This window comes from Phascolarctos cinereus, unplaced genomic scaffold, assembly GCF_003287225.1.
Source record: "Phascolarctos cinereus isolate Bilbo 61053 unplaced genomic scaffold, phaCin_HiC Scaffold_4;HRSCAF=312, whole genome shotgun sequence".
Lineage (NCBI taxonomy): Eukaryota > Metazoa > Chordata > Mammalia > Diprotodontia > Phascolarctidae > Phascolarctos > Phascolarctos cinereus.
The window spans coordinates 376056-397301 of NW_027555847.1; the positions used below are offsets into that span (position 1 = coordinate 376056).

Sequence of the window (21246 nt, forward strand, 5' to 3'; positions counted from 1 at the left end):
TAGAGTGCTGGCCCTGGATTCAGGAGGACCTGAGTTCAAATCCAGCCTCAGACACATAACACTTACTAGCTGTGTGACCTTACTTAACCCCATTGTCTAGCCAAAAAAAACCAACCACATTTGAAACAGAAAAATTCACATAGAGTTAAAATAAGGGTCTGGAACAGAATTTAAAGTAGAACAGGGTGGTGTGCCAATCAGACAAAACAAAAGCAAAAATAGAACTAATTAAAAGTAAAGAACTAATAAAAAGGTAAAGGAGGAAATTTATTTTGTTAAAAAGTACCATACACAATGACTGAATATCAATATTGAACATATATGCGCTACATAGCACAACACCCAAAGTCTTTTTTAAAATATTCATTAATTTATTTATTTTTAGTTTGCAGCATTCACTTCCACAAGATTTTCATTCCAAATTTTCTCCCCATCTCATCCCTCCCCCAACATCAAGACAACATGCATTCTGAATACCCTTTCCCCTAATCTGCCCTTCCTTCTATCTCTCTCCCTTCTCTTATCCCCTTCCTCTTCTATTTTCCTGTAGGGCAGGATAGGTTTCTATACCCCATTGCCTGTATATCTTTTTCCCAGTTGCCTGTGAAAGTACATTTTTAACATTTGTTTTTAAAACTTTGGGTTCCAAACTTTCTCCCTTCCTCCCTCCCCACCCACCCTTATTGAAAAGGCAAGAAACTCAATACAGGTTATACATGTGTCACGCAAAACACTTCCATAGTAGTCATGCTGTGGAAAACTAATTCTATTTCCCTTAATCCTATCCTGCCCCCCACTTATTCTATTCCCTCTTTTGACCCTGTCCCTCCTCAAAAGTGTTTGCTTCTGATTACCCCCTTCCACAATCTGTCCTCCCCTCTATCATACCCACACTCTCAACCCCTTGCCCCCTATTTTCCTGCAGAGTAAGATAGCTTTCCATTCCTTTTGAGTGTATATGTTATTCCCTCCTTAAGCCAAATCTGATGAGAATAAGATTCACTCATTCTCTCTCACCATCCCCTACTTCCCCTCCACTGTAAAAGCCTTTTCTTGTCTGTCTTATGTGAGATAATTTACCCCATTCTACCTCTCCCTTTCTCCTTCTCCAGATATCACCCCTTCATCTTCAACTCACCCTGTGCCCTCTATTTATCTGTCTATCACCTATCTATCTATCTATCTATCTATCTATCTATCTATCTATCTATCTATCTATCTATCTGTCTGTCTGTCGATCTGTCTGTCTTTGTCTGTCTATTTATCTATATCTATATATATGTATACATACATAAAATTTTTTCCTTCCAACTACCCTAATACTGACAAAGGTCTCATGAGTTATAAACATCATCTTTCCATGTAGGAATATAAACAGCTCAACCTTAATAAGTCCCTTACAATTTCTCTTTCCTGTTTATCTCTTCATGCTTCTCTTGAGTCTTGTATTTGAAAGTCAAATTTTCTATTCAGCTCTAGTCTTTTCATCAAGAATGCTTGAAAGTCCTCTATTTCACTGAATGTCCATTTTTCCCTGGAAGGATTATTCTCAGTTTTGCTAGGTAGGTGATTCTTGGCTGTAATCCTATCTCCTTTGCCCTCTGGAATATCACATTCCAAGCCTGTGGTCCCCTAATGTAGAAGCTGCTAAATCCTGCATTATCCTGATTGTGTTTCCACAATATTTGAATTGTTTTTTTCTGGCTGCTTGCAATATTTTTTCCTTGACCTGGGAAGTCTGGAATTTGGCTACAATATTCCTAGGAGTTTTCCTTTGGGGATCTCTTTCAGGAGGTGATCAGTGGTTTCTTTCAATTTCTATTTTATCCTCTGGTTCTAGAATATCAGGGCAGTTTTCCTTGATAATTTCTTGAAAGGTGATGTCTAGGCTCTTTTTTTGATCATGGCTTTCAGATAATCCAATAATTTTTAAATTCTCTCTCCTGGATCTATTTTCCAAGTCAGTAGTTTTTCCAATGAGATATTTCACATTGCCTTCTATTTTTTCATTCTTTTGGTTCGCTAGCTTCCAATTGCTCCATTCTAATTTTTAAGGAAGTATTTTCTTTTGAACTTCCTTTTCCATTTGGCCAGTTCTGCTTTTGAAGGCATTCTTCTCCTCATTGGATTTTTGGACCTTTTTTGCCATTTGGGTTAGGCTATTTTTTAAGGTGTTATTTTCTTCAATATTTTTTTGGGGGGGTCTCATTTAGCAAGCTGTTGACTAGTTTTTAATGATTTTCTTGCATCACTCTCATTTCTCTTCCTAGTTTTTCCTCTACTTCTCTTACTTGCTTCTCAAAATGATTTTTGAGCTCTTCCATGGCCTGGAACTGATTTATATTTTTCTTGGAGGCTTTGGATGTAGGAGCTTTGACTTTGTTGTCTTCTTCTGATTGTATATTTTGATCTTCTTTGTCACCAAAGAAAGATTCTATGGTCTGACTTTTTTGCGAGGTTTGCTCATGATCCAAGCCAATTTCTTGAGTTTCAAACTCTTTGTTAAGATAAGGAGTGTGGAGAATGTACTGTCCCAAGCTTTGAGGGCTCTATGCAGCTGTTTTCAGAGACACTTCTATGGATCTGTAAATTTTCAGTTCTTCCAAGGTGGTATGATCAAGGGCAAGGTGTTTACTCCTTTCCTTGCCTGTGCTCTGATGAGTGACCACAAGCATTCTTTTCTGCCTTGGAACTGTGAGGAGGATTCCCTCTTCACCACCACTACTATAAGCTCCACCATGCCAGCCCTCCTCCTTGCCCTAGAATGGCCACCCAGAACTGTGACCCACATCCAAGCACAGGCAAAGCAAGAGAATCCTGCACCAGCACCAGCAAAGAAATCCCCACAATGCCCCTCTGATCAGCCACTTAGATTCCCCCTCAGTCTGTGGGCTGGAAGCTCTGGAAGCAGTTGCCACCCGGGGACTGTGCCAGGCCTGGGGCTTGGACCAAGCTTCTCTCTCTCACTGAAGTCACAGACCTTTCCTGCTGGCCTTCTAAGTTGTCTTTGGCATTTGTGGGTTGAGAAGTCTGGAAACCACCACAGCTGCCCATGATTCAGTCCTCTGAGGCCTGCTCCATGTTCACTGAGGCCTGGTCTTTGTCTTCGCAAGCGTCCATGCTGAACTGCGTTTCTCTCCCAGCCCGGTGTGATAGACCTTTCTAACCAAGCATCCAGGTTGTCTTGAGCTGGAAATTTTTTTCACTATGTCTTTTTGTGGGTTCTGCTGCTCTAGAATTTGTTTACAGCCATTTTTATAGGTATTTGGAGGGGTTTGGGGGAGAGCTCAAGCAAGTCACTGCTTTTCCATCCAAAGTCTTAAAGGAAAAGTTAGATGAGTTACAGGATAAAATACGCAGTAAAACTATACTATTAGGGGACCTCAATTTATCCTTCTCAGACCTAGATAAACCTGGCCATAAAATAAAAAAATTAAGGAGATAGTAGAATCTCAGAAAAGTTATACATGACAGACTTCTGGAGAATAAACTGTAGAAGAGTTTTTCATTTTTCTACTTTTTGTGACTCATTAACCAAATATGACTTTAGCATTCTGAAAATTTCTTTGTTACGAGTAATTAAAAATCATTATGTGAAACAAGTCAACATGTATTGCTAAAAATCAGTATATTTTCAAAAGCAAGTTTCAATATTAAAATAATAACAACACACTATTCATCAAATAAAATGAGTTAAGTACTTTAGGTTTCAGAATACAATCTAATTTATGGATAATAATTAATTGCTAACTGGAGAAGGAAATGACAAACCACTCCAGTATCTTTGCTAAGAAAACCCAATGGACAACATTGGCTTGCTGTGGTCCACAGGGTCAGAAAGAGTCAGACGCTACTAAGTGACTGAACAACAACAACCTGGAGAATAATGAATAAGAATAGAAAGGAGTATACCTATTTCTTAACTGTATATTACACTTTCACCAAAATTGGCCATAAAAACCTCACAAATAAATGCAGGAAATCAGAAATATTAAATGCACCCTTTTTAGACCACAATGCAATAAAATTATTTTCAATAAAGAAAGGGCCTTTGAACCATAAACTAAACAGTCATCAGAAAACAAATCACTTAATCCTAAAACATGAGTCAAAATTGTCCTTACATGGAATTAGGGAAAAATAAAGTATTACTTAAAAAATAAAATAGGAAGCAGAGCCCTCTTCAGTTTCCCTTGAAACAACTTTAAATCAAGCCTCAAAATGAATCTAGAGTGACAGAACCCACAAAAGGATGGGGTAAAACAATTTCCCAGCCCAAGATAACCCAGAAGGACTGCAGGAAAGGTCTCTCTCCTTTGGGTAAAAAAGGAGTGCGGCCCAGCATGAGAGGTGTCCAGGCAAGACAGCGGCAGATTCCTAGCCCCAGCACAGATCAGTAACTGAAGGTGAGTTGCCCTGGCTCAGCAGGCCAGTGGTACAGTGGATCAGTAGGCGAGTCCCCTGCCCTGGAGGCCCCAGGGCAGAAATCCAGGGATCAGTCCTCTGGCCCCAGTAGGACAATGGTCCCTGTACCCTAAGGGCAAAGCTCAACTTTACAAGTCATGAAATAGGCTGGAAAATGAGCAAATAACAAAAACGAAAAGAAGCCCTGACCATAGAAAGCTACTATAGTGATAGGGGAAATCAATACACAAACTCAGAAGAGTACAACAATGTCAAGAAGCTTGCATGTGAAGCCTCAAGGAAAAATATTAATTGGTCTCAAGCCCAGAAAGTCCTCCTGGGGGAGCCCAAAAAGGATTTTAAAAATCAAATAAAAGAGATAGAAGAAAATTGGGAAGAGAAATGAGGGTGATGCAAGAGAATTGTGAAAAAAAGAGTTAACAGCTTGGAAAAATAAAACTTCTTTAAAAAGTAGAATTGGCCAAATGGAAAAGGATGTAAAAAAGCTAACTCAAGAAAATAATTCCTTAAAAATTAGAGTCAGGCAAGTGGAAGCTAATGACTCTATGAGACATCAAGAATCAGTCAAACAAAATCAAAAGCACGAAAAAAATAGAAGAAAATGTAAAATATCTCATTGGGAAAACAACTGACCTGGAAAATAGGTCTAGGAGAGATAATTTAAGAATTATTGGACTACCTAAAAGCTGTGATCAAAAAAAAAAAAAGAGCCTGGACATTATCTTTCAAGAAATTATCCAGGAGAACTGCCCTGATAGCCTAGAACCAGAGGGTAAAATAGTAATTGATAGAACCCACAGATCACTTCCTGAAAGAAATCCCAAAATGAAAACCCTCAGGAACATTATAGCCAAATTCCACAATGATAACATCAAGGAGAAAATACTGCAAAGAGCTGGAAAGAAATAATTCAAATATCAAGTAGCCACAGTCAGGATTACACAGGATTTAGCAATTTCTACATTAAAGGATCAGAGGACTTGGAATATGATATTCTGGAAAGCAAAGGAAATTGGATTACAACCAAGAATCAACTAGACAGCAAAACTGAACATAATCTTTCAGGGGGGGAATGGGCATTCAGTGAAATAAGGGACTTTCAAGATTTCCTGGTTAAAAGTCCAGAGCTGAACAGAAAATTGAATTTTCAAATACAAGACTCAAGAGAAGCATAAAAAGGTAAACAGGAAAAAAATCCCATGTTATTCAATAAGGTCAAACTGTTTACATCCCTAAATGGGAAGATGATATTTGTAACTCTTAAGAACTGTGTCTCTATTAGGGCAGTTAGAAAAAGTATTTACATAGACAGAGGGTGTGGGTATAAATTGACTTTGATGTGATGATATAAAAAATTAAGTGGTGTTGAAAAGGGTTATTCTGGGAGAAGAGGAAAGGGGGAGGCAGAATGGGGTAAATTACATCACATGAAGAGGAGCAAAAGACCTATTACAGTAGAGAGAAAGAAGGGAGGGGGATGAGCACTGTTTGAACCTTACTCCCATTGGATTTGGCCCAAAGAGGGAATAACATACATTCAGTTGGGTATAGAAATATATCTTCTTCTATAGCTAAGTAAGAGGGGAGAGGAACAAGAAAAGTCAGGGGGAGACCTGATAGAAGGGAGGACAGATTGAGGGAAATGGTGGTCAGAAGAAAAACACTCATGAAGAGGAACAGGGTGAAAGGAAAGGAGGAGGAGGAGGAGGAGAAAGAGGAGGAGCAGGAGGAGGAGGAAGAGAGAGAGAAAGAGAGAGAGAGAAAGAGAAAGAGAGAGAGAGAGAGAGAGAGAGAGAGAGAGAGAGAGAGAGAGAGAGAGAGAGAGAGAGAGAGAGAGAAAGTATAAACAGGAAAAACTAGGGTAGAGGGAAACAGTAATCATAACTATGAATGTGAATGGGATAAACCTTCCCATTAAATGGAAATGGATTGTAGAGTAGATTAAAAACTGGAATCCTACAATATGTTGTTTACAAGAAACACACCTGAAGCAGAGAGACATACATAGAGTAAAGGTAAAAAAACTGCAGCAGAATCTATTATGCTTCAGTTAAAGTAAAAAAAAAAAAGTGGGGTAGCAATCCTGCTCTCAGACAAAGCAAAAGCAAAAACAGATCTAATTAAAAGAGACAAGGAAAGAAACTATATCTTGCTAAAAGGTAGCCGAGATAATGAAATAATATCAATACTAAACATATACACCAAATGGTATAGCATCCAAATTTCTAAAGAAGAAGTTAAATAAGTTAGAGGAGGAAATAGATAATAAAACTATACTCATGGGGGACCTCAACTTTCCCCCCTCAGAACTAGATAAATTTAATCACCAAATAAACAAGAAAGAAGTTAAGGAGGTGAATATAATTTTAGAAAATTTAGATATGATAGACATCTGGAAAAAAAATCTCAGTGGGACAGGGCACCTACACAAAAATCGACCATAATACAATTAGGGCATAAAACCTACAATCAAATGCAGAAAGGCAGAGATATTAAATGCATCATTTTCAGATCATAATGCAATAAAATTACACTTAATAAAAGCCATGGAAAGATAGCTCAAACATTAATAGGAAACAAAATAATCTAAACCTAAAGAACAAGTGGGTCAAAGAATAAATCATAGAAACAATCAATAATTTCATCAAACAGAATGACAATAATGAGACAATATATCAAAATTTATGGGGTGCAGCCAAAGCAATACTTAGGGGGAAATTTATATCTCTAAATGTGTACATCAATAAAACAGAGAAAGAACAACTCAATGAATTAGGCATGCAACTAAAAAAACTAGAAAAAGAACAAATTCAAAATCCCGATTAAATACCAAATTGGAAATCCTGAAAATCAAAGGAGAGACTAATAAAATTGAAAGTAAGAAAATTATTGAATGGGGCAGCTAGTGGTGCAGTGGATAGAGCTCTGGCCCTAGAGTCAGGAGGACTTAACTTCAAATCTGACCTCAGATACTTGACACTTGCTAGCTGTGTGACCCTGGGCAAGTCACTGAACCCCAATTGCCTCACCAAAAAAAAAAACCTATTGAACTAATAAATAAAACTAAGGTCTGGTTTTATGAAAAAGTTAACAAAATAGATAAACCTTTGGTTAATTTGATTTAAAACAAAAAAGAAGAAAGTCAAAATACCAGTATCAAAAATGAAAAAACTGAATTCACCACCACTGAAGAGGAGATTAAAGAAATAATGAAGAAATTTTGTTTTACATGACTGCACATATTTGTAATGGGTTTTTGTTTTTCTTGCCTTCTTTTTGGGTGGGGGAGAGAGGGAGGGAAGGAGAGAATTTGGCACTGGGGGGGGTAAAAGAATTTAAAAGTCTCTGTGATTTAAAGAATAAAAGAAAGCCGTTGCTACAGCCATGTCACTGGGAAACAGCAAAAGAGGGTCTTCTGCTCCTTCACTCTCTCACTGCCAATGTGGGATGCAGCTGGGGACTGTCCAAGCCCCACAGAAATCCATCCTTCCTCCCACATCCTCCCTCCAACAAGCCTTCTTGCCTGAGGCAAGCAACAAAGGAGACTCAGGTTGGGCTCTTTGCCACCTGGCATGCAGGACAAGAGGCCAGCTTCTTTGGAATCCAAGATCTCAGCATGCCCTTTGGCCTCCAGATTTGGAGGGTAGAAGAGTGAACATGCCCCCTTTTTCTGGGCACCAAAGGAGATTAAGAGGACCTGGACCAGTAGGACTGGACAGTCCAGTGGGGAGGGCAGCTTGAGGTGGAGGTAAAATTGTCAACTGGCAACTGATTGGATGAGAGAGGAATCCAAGTGATTCCAAGGTTGCAACTCTGAGTGCCTGGAGGGCAAGGTTGCCTGAAATGCCCTCACCACAAGATTGCTCAGGCTTTGGTCCTCTCACACCTTCTCAACTTTTCCTCCCTGACCTGTTCCCTCTAACTGCAGGGCTGGAGGGTAGAGCAAAGCCTTCCTTGTTAGAAGGTTCACAACCTTTCAGGTGAAGTGAGGCATAGCTTTGACTCCATGGAACTTTCTGCCTGGTATTGAGTACCTCCCATTCCTGCCCATTAGATTATAAACACCCTGAGGGTAGGGACTGTCCTTCTTCCTTATTTGTGACCTCTGCACTTAGCACAAGTGCCTGGTACATTACTATATGCTAACAAATATTTATTGAATTGATAGATTAGGTGCAATGTTATGTGGTCTGTTTTGTACGGGATGCGTTTGAGATACCTAAAGCAACCGGGATGATGATGTGTCCAATAGTGCTCAGGCACGAGTGAGTGCTTAATCGAAAGCCTGAATGGCCAGATGGAGAAAATGCTGGACTTAGAATCCCAAAGGCCTGAAACTCCACCTCAGACACATACGAGCTTCTGTGACCCTAGGAAAGTCACCTGACTTGTCTGAGGCTCTGTTTCTCCATTTGCATATTGGGATAATGCCTGAGGTGCTCATCTCACAGGGCTGTCTTGAGGACCAGACAAGTTAATGGGTATAAAGTGAACTCTGAACTTTAAGGTGCTACATAAATGTCAGTTAACACTTCTTATTTTATGATGTATGTGTGGACTGGCTGATTCTCAGAGGTTCTGATGTGGGGGAAAGGGGAGAGGTTCCAGATCAACCTTCAATAAAAAATAAGCCCTCACCCCAGCAAGCTTCAGGCATCCCACCCACAACCCCACAAGGCAGTCTGTATGTGTATGATTGTCCCATTTGGCATGTGAGGAAATCCAAGCACAGAGGGTCTAAAGCAGGTCAGACCCAGGTTCTCTCTGCAGAACTCTACACCACAATGCCCACCAACCACAGGACAGAGGAGCCCCTATTCCTGGGACATTTCTTTGGGAAGGGAATACCTCTTTCCCTCTAACCCCTACCCCAGAGAGGCTTCTTGGCCCTGAGCTGAAGCAAATGGAATTGGGGACCTCCGTCTCTTCTAAGGGAGGGGAGAATCCCACATTAAAGGGAGCTGAAAGAGCCAATGTTCTTCTGGTAATTAGAGAAAGCTTTCCTTCCAGGAAGTGGAGCAACCAGAGAGCAAAGGTGCTGTCACAAGGCTGGTCCAGATCAAAGTCCGACCTGCCAGAAGGGAAGCTGGATCAGGTTAGGGGAGGTACTGAAGTGTGACCAGAAAAAGGGGCCTGAGAGTGTGAGGGCCATATTCCTGGGTCAGAGACTGCTGAGGGGAAGGGAGATCCCTGAGGTTAAACTCAGAAAGGTAGAATCTGAAGGTGAGTAGCAAAGGAGGAAACACAGTGAGTGGTCTTGCAAATTGCCAAGTGTGAAGTGCCCCCTCAGTCTTCCCTGTCCCCAGAGGAAACCCAGGATCCAGCCAAATCGAGTCATGGGGCTAGAGGCCAGTGCCAGCAAACAGGCACCCTGCAGACTTCTTCCAGGATGTTCAAAGCAGTAGCCACTACAGAGGGCAGGAGGGACACCCAAACCCCACTGCTCTAGCCCTGAGTGAAAAACACAGAAGCCTGAAACCACTTCTGAGACAGGCACAGGAGAATGGCATGTGTGAAGGGATGCCCAGTTGGATCACATCCAGACGAAGGCAGCCAAGCTGGTGGTGACAAGACTTGGCAGCAGACAAGGTGAAGAGGAGAAGGAGGAGGGAAGAGGAAGAAGAAGAAAGAGGAAGAGGGGGAGAAGGAGGAAGAAAAAGAGTCATTTTGAATTATATTTCAGTCATATTCAACTCCTTGTGACCCCAGTTGGGGTTTTCTTGGCAAAGATACTGCAGTAGTTTGCCATTTCCTTCTCCATCTCATTTTTACAGATGAGTAGACTGAGGCAAATGGTAACTTGCCCAGAAAGAGGAGAAGAGTGTTCCAGGGATCCAACTATGAGACAAACTTTTCCTGGTCACCAGGAGTGTCCACCAACAAACCTGTTCTTTTATTTGTAACAAATAAATAAATGTCACCCCCACCTGTGGAAGGCACACACTTGCGGTGTGAAACTCATTTCCACACTTCTCCAGGAGAAGACAAAGGGGAGCCTCAACATTTCCAGAAAGAAAATGATTTTCTAAAAGGTGCTTCAGGGAAATGTGTCCCTTTCAGAAAAGACCCCTCTGGGTTTGTTTTTTGACATCCATCCAAAGACTGTTAGGGAGCCACAGGCATTGTCCTTCTCAAACCACTGGAAAACTGCCCAGGGAACAGGGTTCATGCTCTCTATTGTTGCAGACTCAGACTGGCGCTCCCTCCCTGTGGTCTGGTCCTGACTACAGACCTTGGGAACAGGAAGGACCTGGAAGTCCAGATGTATCACCTGATCTGTAACAGAAGGATCTGCTCAGGAACCAGCCCCACAAAAGCCTGAATTTCCTTTGGGGGCAAGCCTAGGGTTGGGGAGTAGGAAGCAAGCTAACCTGATGTTTCACAGCCTCAGCAACCAGACTGGGATCTGGGACAAAAGTGAGTGGGCTCAATAATTTCACTCCCTGCTTCCACTTGTTAGATTTTTATGGGTATTTCTGTCTGTAACGAAACAAACAAGAAATGGCAGGGCTCTTAGCCAGCTCACACAGGAGAAAGGGCAGAAAATTTGGCCAAGAATTCAAAGCAAATTGGTCTCCCTCTTGCCAGTGCGAATATTCCATTCCGGCAAGGCGTATTCAGATTTCAAAATCACTGGCAAATGCAGCTGAGCTGATGTGACCCTGTTGGTGTGGCCCGCCCAAGGCTTCACCTAGGGCCTCCACTTTGTGGAGAGGCCCAGGCCTGCCAGCCGTCTTTTCCCTCCTGGCTCTACTGCCAACTGCTGGTCCCCCTCCCCCACAGGGTACCTCCGCAGCTGCTGATTGGCTTGTGTTGGTCCCCCCAGCCTTCAGCACAGTGCCTGACACACAAAGACCCTTAAGTGCTTCTCTAGGGCTTTAGATCCTAATGGTGCTCCTCAGACTTCTTCTCACTGCCTCCTCCAGTGGCATGAATACTGTCATCCTAATATTACAGAGAACATAAGGGTGAGGGGGATGGGGGGAGGACAAAAGACAGGCAGAGACCAGAGAGCTACAGAGAGAAATGACAGAGAAAGAGACAGCAAAGGAATAAGAGAGAAAAAAAAAAAGGCAGACTGAGAGACGGAAAGAGAGACACAGAGGCGAAAACAGAGGCAGAGACAGAGACAGAAACAGACCTAGGGAATGAGAGAAGCAAAGAGAGGGATGGAGAGACAGAGAGAAAGGCGTGTGAACAGTCGCCAGAGGTCCCTGGGCGGGCAGTACCGAACATCTGCCGGCTCCCATACTGAAACGCTTGCCACGATCCTCCCTGCCCCCACCTCCCGCCTCAGCTAACCAAAGGCACCAGGCCCACGTCCTGACCATACCTAATTTAGCACCCACCACACCGACGCCCACACCCTGAAAAGCGCAAAGAAATCGCCGCTTTCCGCTGTAGGTCCGAACCCGCGGGACGGCCAAGGTCACCCCCTCATACGAACTGAAGGGAACGAAGACCAAAAAGCCGGCCTGGCAGGGGGAGGGTCAGGCTTCTCTGCACAGCAGAGCTCAGCGCGGCTACCGGATCTTCCAGCCCTGGGTGGTCTGCTTCCTTGGGGGGACTTCCCCAGGGGGTCAGTTAGCAAGGAAGCCAGCCGCTTGCCTGTGCAGCTGAGCATAGACCTTCCTGTAGGGCTCCCGGAGCCTCAACTAAGAGGAAAGGAAGGGCAAGAGAGGAAGAAGACGGGAGGAGAAAGAAGGGCGAGCGCTCCCGGGAGTTGGTGGGGCCCTCCTTGGACTGGTGGCTGCCGCTACCTTCCGCAGGGAAGCCCTCAGGGCCTGGTGCTCCTCTGTGTAGTACAGCGGGTCTGCGCTGCTGGGGCTGCCACCTTCCTGGACAGTCTCTGGGGAGGAGGGATGCGAGGAGAAGCTGCGGCCGCCCTTGGGGAGCCCTAGAAAAAGGGCCTGGGCCGCGTCTGGACTCCTCAGCCAGCGCCCAGCCAGCGCAGCCCAGCAGCGGGCCATGATGTACAAAGTGACGAGGGAGCAACGGAGAGGCCAGCAGGCTGGGGAGTGTGCCAGCGCGGGGCGGGGGCTCAGCTCCCAACACGTCTCGGCTAGGCCGTCTCTACCACCCACCTCCCTCCAGTCAGCTCCTCCCAGCACAAAGTTCATCTGCCCTGGCTGCCTATCCACCAACCCAGCCTCAGAGAACCCAGGCCCGATTTTGGCAGAGAGGGAGAGGTGAAAAGGGGAGAGAGAGCTTTATTGAGGGAAAGGAGGAGTGGAGGCGTGGGCGGGAATGCTCCTCCTCAGAGCGTTGTCGGAGCCGGCGCCTCTTTCCTGAAGCCCAGGGGCGAGGGTCGTGAAGACTTCCAGAATCTGCTTCTGGAGCCGCCGGAATCATAATGCCAGAGCTTTAGCGTTTCCCTGCAAAGCCGCGAGGAAACACACAATTGTGAGTGTGTCCGGGGGAACCTAAGGTCTGGGCAGAGCCGCCTTAGCCTTGGCCTTGACCTTGACCTCGGCTGGCAGCCGGGGGGGAATGAGGGGGAGCCGCTCAGGAGATAGTGCAGCCTGCTTTCTCCTTGTATGGATTCTTGTCTTCCGGGATGCCCTTCACCAGCGGGTCTTCACCACAGCGCGCCTCGATGTACTTCTTAATTTCTTCGGAACACTTGGAAACCTGAAAGCAGAGAACAATGTGTCAGGTGGGACTGCCTGAGGAGGCCACCAAAAATCTGGGTCTACCTGCCCATCTGGCAGTGCCGTCTCAGAAAGCCTTCCATTTCCTGTCTACCTGGCTCTCTGCATGTGGTCTGCCCATCAGCCTATGAGCTCCCTTTGGGCAGAGACTTGGCCTTTTTTCTTAGCCTCGGGGCTCAACAGCACAGTGCCTGGCATACAGTTGGTGCCATGCTTCTTGGTTTGGGCTTCAAATGGGTGCAAAGCTCTGGGGACAGTGGCCACAGAACCTTCTCCTGTGGAAGCCTCTACAAATTTCCCATTCATGTGAGGAAGGAGAGAGCCTGTTTCCATGATTTCTGTCCTTTCCATAATTCTCCTGCAAGGCTATAGCTTGCTTTTAAGCCCTGCTACTGGTGAATGTGAGCTGGAATGTTTATTCCTGCCCTGTCATGTCCAACTCTTCCTGACCCCATTTGGAATTTTCTTGGCAAAGATACTGGAGCAATTTGCCATTTCCTTCTGCAACTCATTATACAGATGAGGAAACAGAGGCAAACAGGGTCACACAGCTAGTAACTGTCTGAGGCCATACTTGAACTCAGGAAGATGAGTCTTCCTGACTCTAGGCCAGGCACTCTATCCACAGTGCCACGTAGCTTCCCCAGATCATTTGTTAGGTGTTGCAAAGACCTGGAAAATGACATCTGCCCTTAAGTAGCAAATGTTCTGCTACACTGTGTAGAGTTTAGCGAACAGGAAAATCTGAGGTGGAACATTAACCATGGGGATATTCAACATTGCACTTCAGAAATGAAGGAGTCCTGAGCAGCCCCAAAGGAATTCTGATGAATGCTCATCCATTCAGTCTTTGCTTGACCACTTCTGCAGAGGGGGGAGTCCGCCAGCTCTGACTCCAGCTCCACATTCACAGTTCTCAGCTTTTCTTCACATCAGAACTTCCTACCCACTGCTCCAGTCTCTGCCTTCTGGGGCCAAGCTAAACTGAGAGTAATCCTTCACATCCTAGCCCTTCAAAGGCTCAGAGACAGCTCTAATTGTCTGTTTTCCAATTTCCAGTTTCTTCAATCAGCCTTCCTAGGGCACAGACTTGAGCTCTTCACTGGTCACCCACCCCGAACACTCTCCAGCTTCTTAATGTCCTTCCTAAAATGTAACACCCAGAGAGAGATGGTTGGGCGCCAGACCTGTCATTTCACGGGTCTAAAGAATTTCTGGGAGAGGAAACTCTCTCTACCAATGCATTATGACACCTACCTTGCAGTTTACTGGCTTAGATAGTTGCCTAGAGCAGTGAGAGGCAAAGTGACTCGCCTAGGGTCATACATCCAGATATGTCTCAAATGAGACTTGAACTTCCAATGAGATAAAATGTGTAAAGCACTTAGCACATATTTGGTGCTAAATAAATGCTTGTGTCCTTCCTTCCTAGCTTAGAGGCAGGCTCTGTAGCCACCATGCCATACTGCTTCCAACTGAACACAATATTGCAAACGTAGTCTGACCAGGGCAGAGTAAAGTAGGTCTCTTTCCAGCCTGTCCCTGGATGTTCTCCCAGGACTGCATTCACTGTCTCACCCACCACATCACCAACTCTTACCAGTTACCAGCAAGCCACGTTGCCTGCACTCTAGCAGTGCCCATCCTTCCCACTCTCTTCCCACTGGAATTCATACTCCTCTGGGAGCCTGGTCTCAAATTGGTGAGTTTTGCCTTATCTTGTCTGGTCCTGAGCCCACCATATCACTCCCTGACCATCTCTAAGATATGCTAACCCCCTGATTTCCAACTCCATTAGTCATCCCAAAGGAAAAGGCACTTGAGAGTTATGATCTTCACCTTTGGAGGGATGCTGTCATTGATGAGGTCCTGGCTCCAGGGTTAGATATGACCCACATTTCCTAATGTGGCTCCCTCAGGACCAAGAGCAGGGATTTATCTAGAATGCTGCCATCAGGCAGATATTCAGTCTGGGGCCATCTTATGTGTTTTGCTCTTTGAAAGCTAAATGTCTCCCCATTTGCACTTTAACCTTGACATCCCCATCCCCAGGATGCTCCCAAAAGGTATTCCTTTCAACAAAACATTTACTGCTAAGTATCTGCAAGGCACTGAGGTAAAATAGACATAGTCATTACATCTAATAGAAGGGATGAAACACGTAAAGAAGCTTGAATAAGTGAGGTAGGGGGAGAGGAGCAGCGATAAGATATCCTGACAGATTCGAGGACACAGGGTTCATGTCAAACTGAAAATATCTGGGAAAGTTTCATGGAAGAGGCAGCATCTGTGCTGGTCCACCATAAGAATGACTTGGACAAGCAGAGATGGCAGCTGTCCTGAACATGCCTGAATACAATGAGACAAGAGGTGCCCAGTGAGTATAGAGTATGCACAAAAGAATATGATAAAATAAGGCTGGAAAGGAAGATTGGAGCCTGACCTCAGAGAGCCTGGAATGCCAGGTTGAGTCTGCATTTTAATCAGTAAAAAATAGTTAGGGAGCTACCAAAGACAATCAATGAGATTGTCGCTTGAAAAAGTTGTTGATTAAAGGAAGCTAAACGATGGCTTAGAGAGGCAAGAGAAAAGAGGCAGAGTAGCCAATGAGGAGGTGGTGGCTCTTGCAACATCCCAGGTGAGAGGAGATGAGGACCAGAATTATAGAGGTAACCAAGGGAGCAGAGAGAAGGGGCCAGATTTAAGAGATGACATGGCAGCTGGATTGACCAGACCTGCTTGGCTTTCAATGAAAGGCAATGGGAGCAGCTAGTGGGGCTCTCCACGGGAATAGAGATCTACTTTGGAAGAGGCCATTTAGGGACATGGGGATTGAGGACTATGTAGGCTGGGGAGAAGGAGGGCAGACATGGGACCACATTCCAGGGGAGAGGTCATCTTCCTAGAAGTGATACTTGAAGCCATGACAGCAGATGCAAACATAAAAGGAGAGAATATAGAAACCGAAGACAGCAGAGGAATGAGTCTTGAGGGGCATACATGCTGAGGAGATAGAAGAAAGAAAAGAAATAGCAAAGCACCCCAAGAAGGACCATTCAGAGAAGAGGATGGAGAACTAGACAGGAAGCAAAACAGAAGCTGCAAGTACAGGACAAGATCATTGAGCTGGGTTCTGAGACCTCAGGATGTAGGTGAAACTAGGCAAGCCTGTTCACCTCTTTGGGACTCAGTCTCCTCATCTACAAAATAAAGCAATTGGACTAGATGGCCTTTGGGGTCCTCTCCAGTTCTGCTAGAGAGAGAGAGAGAGAGAGAGAGAGAGAGAGAGAGAGAGAGAGAGAGAGAGAGATGGGGAGAGAGAGAGATGGAGAGAGAGATCTGATGGTTGCATAGCATCTCTCTCATTCCCATGGAAAAAATCAAAACAACCACATCACAGGAAGCACTATTGGCTTCTTGGGTGTTCCAGGAAGCCGGAAGCTGGCTCAGCCAGTGTGGGACTGTCCCAAAAGTCAGGTCTTTGGAAAAAATGCAGCCCCTGAGTTTGATCCTTTAACCCTCTATAAACAGGAGTTGTCTCCAGGCACAGCCCAAAGCCAGACTTGGCCCAAAGGAGACCAAGCCTGCAATCCTTAGTCTCCCTAATCAGTAAATCAGTGCAGCAAGAATTGATTAAGCTCTTACCTTGTGCCAAGCCCCGCAAGGCCCTGGAGACCCAAAGACAAAACTGAAACAGTCTTTGCCTTCCAGGAACTTGGGGGGTAGGAAGGAGGGAGAAGGGAGGTCGAAGCTCACATAAACGTCTAAGTACAGACTGAGGAGACTTTGTTGTGCAAGGCACTATGGCCAACCTTCCCAGCCAGTCCCCAGGAGACCTCCCTGTGCAGAGGGAAGCCCACAGCACTTCCCTACTGTTACTTCATTCTGTAGAGAGAATCCTGGTGTCAGCACTGTCCCGTTGGGCTCCTCTTACCTCTTGGCTCCCTGGCCTTGAATCCATTGGTGTTTGTGAATGAAAGAAACCATTTATTTTATCTTAAGAAATGCTTGTTGATTAAGGGAAGAAAGGCTATCTCCTCAAAGAATTCCTGGAAAGAGCTGGGCCAGGACAGGATTTGGATACTTCTGCCTCCAGGCCCTGTTCCCTGAAGTTGGGTTTGGAACCTTGCCCCACGCCTTCCTCCATATTCCCCAGAAAAGGGGACCTGTCAGAGGCGGGAGATATGGAGCAGAGGAACGCAGAGCTGCCATAGGGAGGGGAGTTTTTAGGAACCAAACCTGAGGCTGTCTCCTGTGGTTCTAGAGATGCTGGAGCGGCTGCGTGCCCCAGAGTGGGGTCTCTGCCTTAGCCGCTAAGCACTGGGCGGCTGGAAGGACTTGACCCCACAGATCCTCCCGCGGGTGGTGGTCTCAAAGCTCTCCTTCGAGCCGGGGAGGAACAGAGGGCATCCTGACCTTGGCTGCCCAGCCTCGATTCCCATCTGCCCTCACCTCACTCATCTTCCCTCCTGTACGCCGCTGCTCCCAGGCGGGTTCCTCCCTCCCGTCGCAGCCTGGAGAGCCCTCGGGGCCAGAGAGACTCGCTTCCCCAGCGCGAAACCCGCCTCTGGCTAGCACTCTGGGTTATGGGGGTGGGGGTAGGGGTCACCTGCTGCCTCTGCAGCTTCGCCTCCTTCCGGAGCTGCGCCACCTCCATCTTCAGCTTGTCTTTTTCAGACAGGTCTTCGACGTGAACTGCGGGCATCTTCTCTCTGCGGAAGGTGAGACGGAAGGGGCTCCAACCCGGACCTGTAGCTGCCTCGGTAGGAGGGCTTGTGGAGGTGGGCCCAGCGTGGATGCTGCGCCTCCCCCTCCTTGCCTCAACTCACTGCCATCGAGGCATGGGGCCCCCGCGCCCCAGCTCCTCCTGGGTACAGTTTCCCCTCCCAGGGATCACGGCATAACGTCTACCATGGTCTAGAGATGCCCCGCGATCCGGATCTTCTCGCTGGGCATCCGCCTGTCCAGTCCCATCTCATCGCCATGGGGACACGGCGGCTCTCGCGCCCTAGCTCTTCCTGGGCACAGCCTCCTCTCCCAGCTCCCGAGGGTCCGGGGGGATGCCCCACGATCCCGACCTTCCCGCTGAGTCTCCACGCGCTCAGTCCCATCCTACCTCTGCAGGGTCGAGGCCCCGATTCTCAGTTCTCGCCATGCAGAGACAGCCTTCCCGACTCCTAGCACCACGTCTACCCCTGCCCTGGGATGTGCCTAGCGAAGAATCCCCCCAGCCACACACACACACACACACACACACACACACACACACACACACACACACACACTACATCTCCTCACATCTTTTCCAATCCCACTACCATAGGGGCTCGGCACCCGGCTTCTCAGCTCCTCATGGCCACAGACTCCCCACTCAGCATCGGAAGACCCTGGCACCCACACTCGAGACCCTCCCACTGTTCTTCCTCAGTCCCACCGCGAGCAGAGACTCTCATGATCTCCAGCTCCCTGAACCCCGTCCCTTTCTGGCTCCTGACGCCGCATCCACTTGGGCCTCGTGGTGACCGAAACCCAGAAACTCCCCTGGGTCTTTTATTTCCTTTGGAGCCCTGTCCCTGAAAGGGGCTAGGGCCCTTACAGCGTACCTGCCGGAGGGGAGGGGAGCAGGGTGGCTGTGGAGTGAGGGGGTTGCCCACGGGCCTCCCAGGCTAGCCCTCAGAGTGCTGGCGGACCCCCAGGGCTGGATCCCCGGATCCCAGGCTTAAACCTGGGAGGACTTCGGAGATCCTCGAGTCTTCTTCCCTATCCCAAGCTCTGCCCCCTCCCACTCCAAACCTTATAAGGGAAGAAACCCTGACAAGTAACCTAGAGAGGGAGAGTGACTTGCCTGAGGTCACCCAGCTAGTAAGTAAAGCGGTCACAATTCAAACCCAGGATCTCTGCTGCCAGCGCCAGCGTTCTGTCTCCCGCACTGCCCGCCTGGACGCCGGGGCCCAAGAGCAGGGAGGCGGGTCTGAAGGGAAGCAGGTCAGAGGTTTGAGGCTGGGTTTCTTGTTTTTTAAAATTACATCCGGGCTTTGTGTGTGAATCAAGGAAGAGGATGCGGCCCTTGGGGAACCCTGGTCCCCTATCGGAGCCCTCCTTCCCTCCCTCCCCCGGCTCCACACCGCCCCTCTCCCGACAAGCCTGGGGCAGGGGAGGCGGGCAGCTGAGGAGGGGGGTTGGAAGAAGGCTGTGGAATCAGCTGACAGGGTAGAATGTCTTCTTGTTGGGTCCCTAACACCCAGGTTAGTTTTCCAAGGACCTAGCATTAGCCATGTGTAACTGGGGCCCCCAGAGGACCGAAGGCAAGGTCTGGTTGGCTGGATCTGAGACACCCCATGACCCATCTGATAATTAGGGAGAAGTGCCGGAAGACTAGTAAAGGCAACAAAAACTGGGGGTTAGAGAGCCTTTTAAAGATTCCACTTTCATACTTGTCTCCTTTGATCTTCAAAATGACCTAGTGAGCACACCCTGCAGGTATCATTAAGCCTGGGTTTTTTCATTTGGGGAAACTGAGTCACGGAGCGATGAAGTGGCTTCCCATGGCTAACGCAGTAGGGTCTGAGGCAGAACTTGACCATGGGTCTGCTTGAACCCAGGACTCTTTCAGAAGAGGCAACATTGCCTATGGGCAGTCCTCCCCTCCCCCCATACCCTCCAGTACCTACACACACACACACACACACACACACACACACACACACACACACACATACAAACAAACAGACAGACAGACAGACACACACACACACACACATCACACGTGCCTCTTGCTGCTGGTTTGATAGTTTTGCGTGCTGCACACTTGCCTGCAAGGCCTTGGATTGCTCATCCAGATGTCTGGAAGGCTCTGGAAACAGCAGAACCAAGCAGAAACTCAGAACTTTTTTTTAAATTCAGAATTTAACAAGCATCAGATAAAATGAACAGGAAGAGAATCTTCTGTGCAAAGCTGTGGGTCTCCTCTGTGCAATCTGATTTTCTTTGTTAGCCTATAAGAAGTTCATCCTGCAGCTTTGGTCGCTGTCCTGCTGTCTGTCAGCTTTCTGGCCTTCCCTCTGTTCGCTGCATTTTTTGAAAAGGGTGCCTCAATGCCCCTCTCCTTTGTTTTTTGTTGTTTTTTTCTCGTCTTGATCCACTCTAATTCCTTGGACCTTCCCCCTTTGGGGAAAAAAAAAGGAAAACGCCTTTGTGACAAATACGCAGAGTCCAGCAGAACTGACTGACTTTGGCTGTGTGCTAACACGGATGTTTCATTCTGCTCCTCGGACCCGTTGACCATCTATCAGGAGGCGGGCAGAAAGCTTCATTATCCACCCTCCAGAGCTGCGCTTAGTCACTGCACTTAACGACTGGACTCTTAACAAGATCAAAAGCGCCAGGTGAACCCTGCATGGGGCCTCGGTTGTCAAAGGAGCGGTCCAGCCAGGTGCAGTCACATTCACCGCCTTGAGGGTAATTACCATTCCGTCTGCTTCTTGGGCCTCTGGGAGTGGCTCCTTCAATCTCCACTCTGACTCCTCTGATCTTCGAGGCCCCTTCCCTGTGGCCCACAAACAGTCCCGGGTCTCCTCCAGCCTTAAAGCCGGATTCTGCCACACTCCCAGGCTGTCGCACCTCATCCTTCCTCCTTTTCAGTCAGACATTCCCTGACTTCTCTTCCCTTCTTCCCACTCTCTTCTCAACCCAGTGGCTTCCCCCAGGCCGCTGGAACTGCTCTTCCCAAGGTTCCCACTGATGGCTTACTTGCCACATCTGACAGCCTTTGCTGCATCCTTATCTTTCTTGGCCCCTCTACAGCTTTCAGCATTTTCTGGATCCACTCTTCTCTCTGGGTTTTTATGACCCTGCTCACCCTTTCCTGATCATCCTCCATCCTGTCCTGCTCTTCCTTCGTAGTACCACTTTCTGAATCATCACCTACAGTCTGACCCCTGTGAATGGGAGAGAGCTTCAACTCTCTAGCCTTGGTCTTTCCCCTCTTATCTCTCTATGCTATCTCTCTTGGTGATCTTGTCTGCTCCCATGGGTTCAATGATCACTGCTATACAGATGACCCCCACATGTATCAATCCAGCCCCAGCCTCTCTCCTAAACTCCAGTCCCCCATCACTGACGGCCTTGTGGATATTTTGAAATGGATGCCCCATAGGCATCTCAAGCTCAA

The 21246-nt window shown here is 46.9% G+C and overlaps 2 protein-coding genes across 4 annotated transcripts in view; both read right to left on the bottom strand.

Moving 5' to 3' along the window:
- Positions 1–12545, bottom strand: part of LOC110202412 (putative acyl-CoA dehydrogenase 6) — a 43027-nt gene extending 30482 nt beyond the window's left edge. For both annotated transcript variants that reach the window (XM_020978531.2, XM_020978530.2), the window contains exon 1: positions 12186–12545. In XM_020978531.2, the coding sequence (XP_020834190.1) occupies positions 12186–12545 (360 nt within the window). The remainder of the gene's footprint in view (positions 1–12185) is intronic.
- A 73-nt stretch (positions 12546–12618) lies between these two features.
- GNG11 (G protein subunit gamma 11) lies at positions 12619–19074 on the bottom strand. Of its 2 annotated transcripts, none has more exons than XM_020978533.2 (3): positions 18922–19074; positions 17686–17788; positions 12619–13056 (listed from the first exon to the last, which is right to left on the bottom strand). In XM_020978533.2, the coding sequence occupies exons 2-3, from the start codon at positions 17779–17781 to the stop codon at positions 12931–12933; spliced, it is 222 nt and encodes a 73-aa protein (XP_020834192.1). In that variant the 5' UTR covers positions 17782–17788; positions 18922–19074; the 3' UTR covers positions 12619–12930. The 2 variants fall into 2 exon arrangements, with proteins under 2 accessions (XP_020834192.1, XP_020834193.1); XM_020978534.2 differs by lacking the exon at positions 18922–19074 and adding an exon at positions 18680–18793.
- Positions 19075–21246: the final 2172 nt, after the last annotated feature.